This window comes from Artemia sp. Qi Xiang Cuo, chromosome 5 (genome assembly GCF_049724085.1).
Source record: "Artemia sp. Qi Xiang Cuo chromosome 5, ASM4972408v1, whole genome shotgun sequence".
NCBI lineage: Eukaryota > Metazoa > Arthropoda > Branchiopoda > Anostraca > Artemiidae > Artemia > Artemia sp. Qi Xiang Cuo.
The window spans coordinates 82,009,566-82,022,839 of NC_142798.1; the positions used below are offsets into that span (position 1 = coordinate 82,009,566).

The following is a 13,274-nucleotide window of genomic DNA, read 5'->3' on the forward strand; positions in this document are numbered from 1 at the left end:
TTTTTGCTTATAGTATTATTTATAAAACTAGTGCATAATAAATTACAAATTTTGCTAATAGCACACACGCACACACACACACACACACACACACACACACACACACACACACACACACACACACACACACACACACACACACACACACACACACACACACACACACACACACACACACACACACACACACACACACACACACACACACACACACACACACACACACACACACACACACACACACACACACACACACACGACACACACACACACACACACACACACACACACACACACACATACACACACACATATATACACACATACAAACACATATACACACACACATACACATACACACACATACATACATACACACATACACACATACACGCATACCAAGATACACACAGACACACACACACAAACACACACACAGACCCACTGATCAACACATAGAGACACACACACACGTACACTTTTACTGCGTTGAAAAAAATGGCAATAGAAAATAGAAAAATGGCAATAGAAAATAGAAAAAAGGGTTTATTTTCTATTTGAAATAACCACTATTTTATAAAGTTAAAAAAAACATGTTCATTTTTCACCCCTTCCTCAAAACTCAATTTTACCCCTCCTAGCATTATCTAAACTAAATACTTGCCTCAACCCCAACCCCTCCCCAGAAAGTTCAGAAAGACGCAATAGTTTATTTATCCTGAAACATTTCAAGTCAGATGTTTACCAGGATAATGAATAATTACTATTTTTACACCCCCCTCCGAACTTGATCCTCAGAACTCCCTCAGGATTAATATTATAGCGAAAATAACATTTTAATATCTCCGACATACACACACACACTTTTACGGTGTTGAAAAATTCAGACTGCTGTTGAGTGCCGTCCATTTCTTGCATAGATGTGGTGGTGGCTGCGATGTCACTGGCTTGGGGGGTTGGAGCAGCGGGGCTCAACATCATATGAGCTGTCATCCACTCTCTTTTCAGCTTTCTACCTGACTGCACAGGGGCTGGCACGGATGGGGCTTGGGCAAGAAGCGCTGGTCTGGAAGGGATGTGGGTGGTTCTCGATGGCTCAGCTATCTCCATTTGTTGCATTGGAGTATCGCCATTAGCCTTAGCTCTCTTTTCAGGGGGAGAGTAATTGTAGGAATCCTCCTCCGTAAAAAGAAGACAAAATTTAGTATGGAAAAACAATTCCCCTTTTTACAGAAGAAAAAAATTGTTATCCCCCCCCCCCCGCTGCATCAAATCCAATACAATGATTTAAAATATAGATCTAATAAATAGTCAGCCATAAATATGTTATAATTAACAGCTAACCAACTACTAAACCTCAGTGTTGCGTGTCGGAATGACCACATTAGTTTTCTTGTGAAAGGGTATACGTGTCTGCACAAAGAATCCTCCCTCCCTCCCCTTACTTTTCATGCGAAGAAATAGTTTGTTTTTCACCTCACAACGAAGGTGTTAAAATTGATACAGTGCTCCCCTCCCCCACCTTATATTTTTATAAAAGCCTCTTAATCCTCAAATACAATTGAAAATAGATTATCTCGTGTAATTTGGCCAAAATACAATCTCTCTTTCTTCAAAGTGTTTAGAATTACACATTTCCATTCCTTTGTTTTCTTAATTCAGATAATGCGCTTGCCAAATGTTGTTTTGAAATCGCTCCCTCTTGTAAAAAGGTTAAACACAGGTGGTTTTATTTAGACCGGAAAAAGAAAGCACATTTAAAATGCACGATGGGAAAAGGTCGTTTTGAACAAAAAAACCATTTCTAATGAATTGAACTTGTAAACAGAGAGGTGTGTGGGGGGGGGGAAGATGTGGTTTACATAATGGAAAAAAGAGCGTATTTTACGCTTTCTAGTGACTTTAATCATCATATTGTAGAGTTTGTATTGTTGGGGGGAGGGCTATGCCCCCTAAAATTTGAATTTACTGGAGGAATGGTAAAATGATTTTATTTGGAAATAAATTAAGAAAATTTACTAAACTGTACTCACATTGTTAATCGATATATCCATAGCTTCAAAGTCAATAATATTTAATGTATTATCCATGGTATGTTAAAACATTATGAAAGTTTAATCGTAACACATGAGCATTTTATACAAAATCTCAAGGACGAATGAAAATCACTCCTTTTTATTTGTATCCAATCACCAGTCGAGTTATCGTATATGGAGTAGCCTCCACTGTCTCTGATTGGTCCTAAAAAATGGGTGTTGTCTAAAAAAACCATTCTGGTTGAAACAGTGGAGTTAAAGAAAACTTGTATAACTAGCTAAACTTCAGGAAACAGTGGGGAGTCCCCGCTCGTACTGCTCGCTTTTTACAATGTGCACGTGGAAGGAACATAAACCCTTAGAATAGCATAGGAAGGAACATAAACCCTTAGAATAGCATAGGAAGGAACATAAACTCCTAGAATAGCATAGAAAGGAACATAGTGTCCGCAAATAGCATTGGAAGGCACATAATGTCCCCAAATAGGATTGGAAGGAACATAGTGTCCCCAAATAGCATGCAGTTTCAAAACGTGTTTATTCACGTGTAGAGGTCCCATAGAATAGCATTGGAAGGAACATAAACCCTTAGAATAGCAGAAATAGGAACATAAGCTCCTAGAACAACATAGGAAGGAACATAAACCCTTAGAATAGCATAGGAAGGAACATAAACCCTTAGAATAGCATAGGAAGGAACATAAACCCATAGAATAGTATAGGAAGGAACATAATGCCATAGAATCCATAAGTCCATGCTCTAGAGAGGTACAAAGGAACATAATGCCATAGAATAGCATAGGAAGGAACATAATGCCATAGAATTCAATATTAGCATTCTACTAGAGGGGTGTCTTAGTGTAGTTATAGTTCTGTACTGTGGACCGACTTGCTCGCGAAAACCCGAATGATTGACTTGAAATAAAATATTTAACAAGAAATGTTTGAAAAGCGTTTTGTTGGGCGATGGGGACGATGACAGACGGGTATCTTAGAGTAGCTATAGTGCTGTACTGTGGCACGAATTGCTTGCGAAAAAGCCGAATGAATGAGTTGAAATAAAATTTTTAACGAGAAATGTCTGAAAAGTGTTTTTGGGGAGATGGGGCGATGACAGAGGAGTCGCTTAGAGTAGTTATAGTGTGGTACTCTTGGCCGAATTGCTCTCGAAATCCTGAATGAATGACTTGAAATAAAATTTTTTACAAGAAATGTTTGAAAAAGTTTTTCGTTGGGAGATGGGGTGACGGAGATAACGGTTCCCCTCCCCTGGAGTCTTCCCCCTCGTCTTTCCTTAAGTTAGGCATGTTACTCTTTATCATTTTAAAGGTGCAATAACACCTAAAACTATATCTATTATCAATGCATCATCTGAAAATGAAGGCTACTAGGTGCGAGCCGCAAAATATCGTTAGGATATTGTCAAATAACCATGAATTTATCTTAATGAAAAAGGGGCATTTCCTTAAAAGCTCTTAATATGGTTTAAATTGCATTTAATATTGCTCCCCCTCTCCCCTAGTCTCTGGGGGGGGGGTTGTTTAGGTCAGATGTCCCCATTTTTCGATAATAGATGGTTCTTTTTTGCGTATAGTAATATAGGACATTTTCATCTTTTATTTTTTGTCGTGTTAGCCGTCTTTTTCTTATGTTTTATTGCTTGTCAATTTGTTTTTATTTTCATTGTCTATGTTTTTAAAATTTATTGTTTGGGACGAGTAAGACACGCATCTCCCCTTTATTAATATCTTGAATGCAAATACCCCCCGCCCCCCCCCCCCGGAGTGTATCAAATTTGGCAGTAAACACGCCGTTGTAACGACTGCCAAAAAATGGGAAATATCTGGTGTCGTGCAATAGTTTATTTTTAGAAAATGACTCAAGATACAAAATATTGGCAAAGGTTTCATGGACGACTTGCTTGGGGCGCAGTACCATTGGAAGGGAATGACCTTTCGAGTCCTGGTGGGGTCAAGAGCTATAGAAAAAATTGAAAGGTGTTTCGAGCGAAAAATGAAACGCCGAAAAAGAAAGGCTTTTCGGCGAAAAATGTCAAAATGGTATTATCTGGCAGTGAGGGATGCGCAATCATTACGTAAAGTGTGTACCACCATTAAGTTAATGAAGGAAAAATGCTTTGTGGAGTTTCGGGTGTTCTTACGTTACAAGCGGGGATTCCCCCATGGGCTTCTGTGGTAGGGTTACGCAAAATTGCGTCAAGCATCTTAGACCTGTCCGTTTGAAACGGGGTAAGTCGTATGACGTCATTAGAGTCCTGAGGGATGTATCATGGAGTCTTGCCAAGTGTGTTCGCTTTAATAGAGCCGGTAACTGCACTGTGCAGGTGCTAGGAGTTGGTAGCTCTACTTATCTGACCCTTTAATGGCGAGGGTGTGTCGCGTGGTGTAACATACGTTTGAAACGGGCGTTTGCACTGTGATGTCAGAGGGCATGCGCTAGAATCAGGGATGAGGGGTTAGAAGGCTATTCAAACTTGTGTATTATACGAAACACATTCCAAGTAATTATATAATATAAAACTGAAATGCTTTAATTCTTGCCAGCCGTCGCCTAGAAACAGCTGACCGCATTTTACAGCTGTGTGGCGTGACGCCAGAGGGCATGTCACAGGAATTCTATGGGAAAAGGTCGGGAATGTCGCAGAAACCGGGGAGGGCATGTCACAGAAACCGGGGCTTGCCATACAAAAACAAAGGGGTGTGTCACCTAACCTTTGAACTCTTGCCAATGACGGGAATGTCGCCTAGAAACGGGGATGCCGTGACGTCAGAGGGCATGCCGTAGAAATTCAATGGAAAAATTTTACTGTCTAATTAAAGTTTTGTCCGTAAGACACAAATTCTGGGTAATTGAATTAGTTCAATCTATTTATTATTGAAAGATAGTAGGATTACACTTTTTCATGAACAATAAACGCTCTTATTTGCTTATAAGACAGACAGCTCAGAAAATGGGGGTAAAATCCCATCTCTGTTTCATAATTACGGACAAAACGCACAACAAGTCAGATAATAGAAAGTCCAATTTTCCTATGCTGTATTGAATAAAATACTCTTGTTATTATATTGCTGCTCAATAGCTGATTTTCTTTCCAGTTTATCCGTGCTGTTTAAAGTAGGGTTTACTGGTACGAAATACCTGACAACTGGCGTTGTATTATTTAGAGACACCGTTTTACCAGTGTTTGCCTACCCCCCCCCCCCCGGAAAATTTATCCCACAAACAACTATCCCTGGACACTTCATCACAAAAACTTCCCCCACGAACATATTACGCCCCAGAAAGCCCACGCAGAAAATAACGTGGGAAATTCTCCCCTGTGAAAGACAATTGAGAGCCTTAAAATTCAGTGTGTTATTTTTGCATAACACACTCCTAAAGCAACTCTCACTTCCTAAAGCAAAGTTCTTGGGCTTTTGACATTGGCTTCTCTGTTTTCAGTAAAGTCCTTGTTTCACATAATCTGAAAATATACGAGACATCTGCTGCAGTCTGATTATTTGAGCAATTTTTTTTCTGTTCAATAGGCATAGAGACATCAGATTTTTTCGTTTAATTTTCGTTTTCAATCTTTACTTTTTATTAGAAAAACGTTGAGTTCGGTAAAAAAAAAAACTGAAAAAGGAATGGAAAATTGGATCGGAAAAAGCTAATTTTTAGGTTGGTGACACAAACACCCAAGAATAAGGTTCAGAATAACGCAGAAATCAATATGGTAATTATGCGCTATGATATCCGTTTTGTACTAAGCACAGCAATCATAAAAGAGTAGCAAAATAAGATTCCTCATTCAACACGCTTTCTATATATAGTGGTTGTTACAAGGACAAATGTGTCCTTTCCACTGTCCTTCTAATAGGCCTGCTATATAACATTTGTTTGCTGCTCTGTTGGTTTGCATGAGGTTTTGTACTTAGTTTTAGTTGCGTTTTGGCCCATACGTAGAATAAGGCAGATTAAAAAAAAAAAAAAAATTAATTTGGAAGGAGGTTTTCAAGGGTTTTAGCTCACAAAAATATATGGAATGCTTACTTTTAAAAATCTAGGTAGTAATTTCTTTGTTTTTATTTCTTTTTAATGAAAGTGTCATGAAAAGAATTTTTTCCTAAATCTAATTTGCGATTCCTCCACCCCTCCCTATCCCACTGTTGATACACCTAGGGGGTTAGGATGCAACTGTTTCAATAGTCACCATTATATTTGGAAATAGTGTGAAATGGGGCAATGCAAATCTTTCTTTAAGTTAAAGCAGTATCAATCGATGGACAATTTTACTTAATAAAAAAAAAATGAATCAACCAAAAAAGAGATCAGAAAAAGAACATGGATCTGGAAGGGAGGTGTCTTCAAAATTACCAGACCTTAAAAGATTTCAATATAACTTATTGGTCAAATGCATTTTTGGTCTAAAAGTGATTTCGCAAGCAAAAGTAATATTGTGAGGAAAATAAGCCTAATATTTTAACCTACTAGCAGCTGGTACTGTTGGCTTTACGTAAATTACCAGTTATTTTCTTACTCCACTCTCTTTCAAATAGCCTCTATTCTTTGTGTCTTTTTTTTACTAAAGCACCTTAATTTTTACAGTGCCCTTTATTGTAGTTATTACCTCTCAAAGAGCTGTACCAATCAGCAAGAATGCCTACAAAGGGGGAAACGGTCGCCAGTCCAAACATAGAGAAGAATCTTTGCTTTCCATAATCTCCATTATGTTCCTTCATCATAGCTAATGTTATTGCATCAAATGAGCAAAAAGAGCTTGCAAGCATTGCTGTAGACACACTTCGTACTAAAAAATAAATCCAAAAGCCTCGTATATGCCTGGCCTGATATTCAGCATCTCTAATTCTATCTTCAAACCGTATTCCAACAATGTGGACTTTCACGGAAGACAGGCATTCCATAATGTCTAAATTTACATCTCCCGTAATGGTAAGCCCTTTTTCCTCTTTGAGCGTAAAAGTTATCAATGTTTCTTCAGGAACACAATCTTGAATTTCGCTAGGAGGTATTACAATCCTCATTAATGACAATGATTTTGACATGTTCCATTGATCACTCGTTATTTGTATTTCTGTTTCATTGTGGATAGAGTAAAGAACAGCAGAAGAATTATAGGTTTCAAATCCATCAGGAATTTTTGCATCAGCAAATAAAATACAAGTTTGGGATATAACAGCAGCAACTAGGGTGCCAATTAGAACGTAGCGGTATTGACCAAGCTTGTCAGACAGCATGCCTAGAAAGAAGGAACTTAAATAAGTAGTACATAGATTTTAACTGAACAGCGGACAACGACAGTGGAGTGGTTGAAGTTGCGGCTGGAAACAAATGGTACCGAGGTTCAAACCCAGGCGTTGCAAGGAAATGCTTTACAAAAGTAGTAAATAGATTTGAGTTTAACTTTTATCAAAATAAGACAAACAAACATTTTCACTATTTTAGTAAATTTGCAGCCAATGGGCTTCAATAGTACTAGGCCTCCAGCAAATCGGGTGAAGAGGAAATTGGGGGCTAAATTTCAACCATAAAGAGAGGTAATCAAATCGTCAAAATAGTGACACTCATGGAAGAGGGGAGGGCAGAGACTTGAAGGACACCACTAATCCATACATACCTCTGGTTCATAGGACTGTAATACGTGACTAAGAAAAACAAGATCTAACATTTTCTGCAACGAAGTGAGCTATATTTTTTCTATCATTAGTTGTTCGAAAGCATGAGCAATAAAAGGATCTAATCCAGCAAAAAAAGGATCAAGTGATGTTACTATATGAATTTCAGCTGCTTTGTCCGATTGAAGTATGCGTTCTCTGAAGCCTGCTTAGAATGCTTATTGAACGTTTTGTTCCTACTCGATAGTACTCCGGCTGACAGCAAGAGCTCCTTTGTTCTTTAATTCTGGTAGTCTTTATTTTTTTCTAACTGAACAAATCGTGCTTATGTTTTTTTTTTGGGGGGGGGGGGGCATTAGAGCCACAGTCAGTTGTAGAAATGACAGATCAGATAAAGTCCTTCAACTCAAAATAAATGGGCATCTCAAATAGAATTATTTCTTTTTTTACCTGTGTGAATGCTGGTCACTATGTTATTACCTCAGACTTTAGCGAAAATTATTACTACAAATAACAAACTCCCAAATTCATGTTGTAAATGAGGAAATGTCTAAATTATATTTTGTTATTAACAAAGCGTAAGTGACGCTCTGGCCTTTAGAACACTTAATGGGTGCTATTCTTACTCATGTCTGCTATAATTTCCATTCGTTTTAATTTTGACTTCATTATTCAGTGCTATTTTTCTTCGCTTAGGGTCTTATTGATAGGGATTGTTGTTGGTTTTGAAATTGAGTTATTATATAGCTTTATTTTAGCTTATCTTTGGTTTATTAAAGCTCATAACTGTTCTTTGGAAAACTTCTTTTTGGGGAAGAGCTTAATTAATTGCAATACACGAACACATAGATATCTCTCAAGAATGTGTGGCACTCAATGGTGGCAATAGACAATCCCCTCAAAATAATCGTTTTTCCCGCATCAAACACCTTAGAAGACCTTTGATGGGGGTTTGAAAGAAAAATGACAAAGAATTTGCAAATGTTCATGCTTTCTGTAGCCATTTACAAATTAAAACAACATCCCTGTAAGGCATAAGGACCTGCATCGAAGTGAAGACTAGCCCCTTCCCCCCATAAACAAAACCCTAAAATTTTCAATGATTTCCTGGAACTTATGCTTGAAATTATCAATTGAAATTTTATTTTATAACTTAACCCCCACCACACACACGCACACACACACACATACACATGATAAAAATACCACCTGCGTGCCTAGCAGGGTTTACAATGATATACAGATTTACCAGGCTGTATCAAAGCTAATTTTGAGCAAATCTTGTCAAACTTTAAAGCCTGGTAAAGTATGACAATTGATTTGCCAGCCTGGGAAAATAAATAACAAATAAAATGAAATTCTAAGAATTATGGCTTTAGTAACGACAAGGAATCCATTCGGGAAACCTGAATGCGACACAGGTTAATTAATATTTAATATTTATGCTTCATTTTTGACTACTTGAACGATTTTTGCGATGGGTTTACAGTGTATTGTTGTCACGATCACTTTTGTTTTGTGACACAAAAGATGTGAATTTACCAATTATGTTAGGTTTTCTTAACCATTTCTTTTTTTTGTCTCAATCTTACGCAGTTTTCCACTGACAAACTTGTTCTATGAATAGGCATTCAGAATTACAGGTTGAATAAAAAAGTTTATAAAACATAAGACCAGTATATTGAAAATGAATTTTCCAGTGCATTTTAAACCTGGCAAAATTCACAATCCAAAATCATCATCTTTACAATCCAGATTACGATCTAAGGGTTCCAGTTGTCAGTGGAACTGATTTTTTGCAATCTAGATTGTCGAAGGATTAGAAAATATACAATCTAATTTGTCAGTACAAAGGGCTTTAAGTGTGGTCATATTCATCTTATACTATATTAGGAGTTTATTTCCATTTTTCATTTTATTTATTCATTTTCCCAAGAGCAACTTTTTCGAATTTCTTTCCCTTTGACAGATATTTTATCAATTACTTATAAAGTTGGAAACAGTGCACCCCTTTCTCTTTTTCTCCCAGCAAGTGCCTTCAACTGGGAGCACGGTTCCACTTTCTTGTTGTTCTTTTCCCTTTAACAGAAATTTTATCAAATAACTATAAAGTTGGAAACAGTGCACCCCTTTCTCTTTTTCTCCCCGCAAGTGCCTTCAACTGGGAGCACGGTTCCACTTTCTTGTTGTTCTTTTCCCTTTAACAGAAATTTTATCAAATAACTATAAAGTTGGAAACAGTGCACCCCTTTCTCTTTTTCTCCCCTCAAGTGCCTTCAACTGGGAGCACGGTTCCACTTTCTTGTAGTTCTTTTCCCTTTGACAGAAATTTTATCAAATAACTATATAGTTGAAAACAGTGCACCCCTTTCTCTTTTTCTCTCCGCAAGTGCCTTCAACTATGAGCACGGTTCTACTTTATTGTTGTTCTTTTCCCTTTAACAGAAATTTTGTCAAATAACTATAAAGTTTGAAACAGTGCACCCCTTTCTCTTTTTCTCTCCGCAGGTGCCTTCAACGGGGAGCACGCTTACACTTTATTGTTGTTCTTTTCCCTTTAACAGAAATTTTGTCAAATAACTATAAAGTTTGAAACAGTGCACCAGTAGAGATGGGGGTCCGACTCCGATCACGCACCCCTGCTGCCACCTACAACTTTAGTTTAATGCTGACGGGACTCCTTATATGGGCATAGAGTCATTAGGGAGAATGATTGCGTTAATCGGGTCAATGACCTCTTTCTCCAGGTGTGTTTTTGGCACGCCCCCAGCGAATGCCAATGTTGTTATTGTTTCCGAGGCAAAATGTCAAGGTCAATGTTGTTGTTGTTTTGAACAGAGTCATGAGAGAGAACACGTGATTAATGGGATCAATGTTGTTGTTGTTGTTTTGGACACACTCTCAGCGAATGTCAAGGTCAATGTTGTTGTTGTTTTTCGAGCCAAATGTTGTTGTCGTTCGAAGCAAAGTTAATGACATTTCCTTCCTGTTTGAGGCAGATGTTATGATCCGGAAATAGTATTTGTTATTGTTATTCGAGCCAGATGTTATGAGGTTCCGAGAAACAGTTAATGACACTTCCTTCCTGTTCGAGGCAGATGTTATGATCCAGAAATAGTATTTGTTATTGTTATTCGAGCCAGATGTTATGAGGTTCCCGGAAATAGTTAATTAATGTCTGACAGATGACGTCAAGTTAATTAATGTCCTTGCATTTCCAAAGAGAATTGTCACCGAGAAACAGTTAGATCACACATGATGTCATGATTGATTGATAGGCACAAAAGGGGAATTAATTTGTTGTTCTATAGAGAATTGATTCACGAAAGGGAAATTAATTTGTTGTTTCTAACAAGAGAATCGTTTCCGAGCAGACGTATTGATCTTAGCGCGCGAAAAGGTTTCCAAATAATTTGAAATGCATTGGCGCAGAGATGCCAAACAAAGGGAACATGCCGAAATTCCGGTTAGGGTTAATTTTGGCGAAACCGTTTTAGCTATTTTATGGAACTATTTCGGCGAAACAGCTAGAGACATTTTAAAAGGTGATTTTTGAAGAGATTTTGGAAGAGGTTTTGAGTGTGGTCGTTATAATACACAAGTTGTATTTTAACAGTGTTGTGAGGTCCTCTACCCCAACCCCAAAGGCTTCTCATACCCCACCCCAACCCCGAAGGAAGCCCCCGGTCCTCAAAGGCCCACCCAGACCCCCAAAGGCCATCCCCGGGTCACCCAAAGGCCCATCGAGCTCCCGAAGAACCAACGGGATCCCAAAGGCCCTCCACCGGTCCCCCAATGTCCCCCAGGCCCGCAACTGCCCTCCCTGTGCCCCGAAGGAAGCCCCCCGGTCCTCAAAGGCCCCCAAGCTCTCAAAGGGCCACCGCAGCCCCCAAAGGCCCACCCCGAACCCCAAAGGCCCTCCCCGGGTCCCCCAAAGGCCCATCCCGCTCCCGCAGGCCCCCCGGGATCCCCCAGGCCCTCCCCCGGTCCCCCAATGTCCCCCCGGCCCGCCACTGCCCTCCCTGTGCCCCGAAGGAAGCCCCCCCGGTCCTCAAAGGCCCCCCAAGCGCGCGAAGGGCCCCCGGCGCCCCCCCAGGCCCCCCCCGCCCCCCCCAGGCCATCCTCGGGGCCCCCAAAGGCCCATCGAGCTCCCGCAGGACCAACGGGATCCCAAAGGCCCTCCACCGGTCCCCAAATGTCCCCCACGCCCACAACGGCCCTCCCTGTGCCCCAAAGGCCCTCCCTGTGCCCCCAAGGCCCGCCCTGTGCCCCAAAGGCCCTCCTGTGCCCCGGCCCTCCGCCCCAAAGGCCCGCCAAGGTCTCAAAGGGCCTCCGGAGCCCCCAAAGGCCCACCCAGACCCCCAAAGGCAATCCCCGGGCCACCCAAAGGTCCTCCCCCGGCATCCACAGGCCCTCCCATCGTCCCCCCCCGTGCCCCCGGCTCTCCACTCGCCCCCCCGACCTCCCACCGCCGCCCCCCCGCCCCCCAACGGCCCCCCGACTCCCCCCGGACCCACGGGGTCCCCAAGGGCCCCCCGCCCCCCAAAAGGCCATACCCGAGCCCCAAAGGCCCTCCCCGGTCCCCAAAGGTCCACCAGACCCCCCAAAGCCCACCCGGTGCCACAAAGGCCCTCCCCGGGCCCCCCCAAGCCCCATCGAGCTCCCACAGGCCCAACGGGGGCCCAAAGGCCCGGCACCGGGCCCCAAAAGTCCCCCAGGCCCCCAACTGCCCCCCGGACCTCCAAAGGCCCACAGGGCTCCCAAAAGACCACCGGGCTCCCAAGGGCCCTCCCCGGTCCACAAAGGTCCCCCGGGCTCCCAAAAGACCACTCAATCCTCACGGGCCTCCGGATCCCTAAATGCCCTCCCTAGGCCCCAAAGGTCCTCCCCCCGGTCACCAAACATTCAAACACAAACTTACACACACACAAAAACTTACACACACACACAAAAACTCACACACACACACGAAAACTTAAACACGCAACAAAACTAACACACACACGCCAAAAATTACACACACGAAAACATACATGCACACAAAAACTAACATGCACACAAAAACTAACACACACACACACACACACACAAAACATACACAAACAAACACAAAAAAACTTACACACACAAACGCAAAAACTTACACACACACAAAAACATAAACACACACACACACACAAAAAAACAAACACAAGAACACAAAAAAAACTCACACACACACGCACAAAAACAAGCACACACAAACACACACACAAAAACTTACACACACACACACACACTAAAACTAACACACACACAACAAAACTAACAAACACAAAAACTTACACACACACACACACACAAAAACTTACACATGCACACGAAAACTTACATCCACACAAAAACTTACATGCACACAAACAATAACACACACACAAACACAAAAATAAAACAAATAATCAAAAACAAACACTAAAACTCACACACACACACCAAAAAGTACAAAAAAAAAAACAAATACACACACACACACAAAAACTAGCAAATTAACTCAAAAAAACTAACAAACCCACGAAAACAAAAATACACACACACACACACACACACACACAAAACAAACACA

General features: G+C 40.9%; 2 protein-coding genes across 3 annotated transcripts in view; both read right to left on the reverse strand.

Annotated features, from left to right (window-relative positions):
* LOC148952624 (major facilitator superfamily domain-containing protein 6-A-like) overlaps positions 1-13,274 on the reverse strand; it is a 747,865-nt gene that overhangs the window by 49,363 nt on the left and 685,228 nt on the right. The gene's annotated exons all lie outside the window — the stretch shown is intronic.
* The window catches only part of LOC148952625 (uncharacterized), a 184,708-nt gene that overhangs the window by 43,866 nt on the left and 127,568 nt on the right, over positions 1-13,274 (reverse strand). Inside the window, exon 4 of the mRNA XM_089088644.1 lies at positions 6,667-7,296. Within this exon, the coding sequence (XP_088944770.1) occupies positions 6,667-7,296 (630 nt within the window). The remainder of the gene's footprint in view (positions 1-6,666; positions 7,297-13,274) is intronic.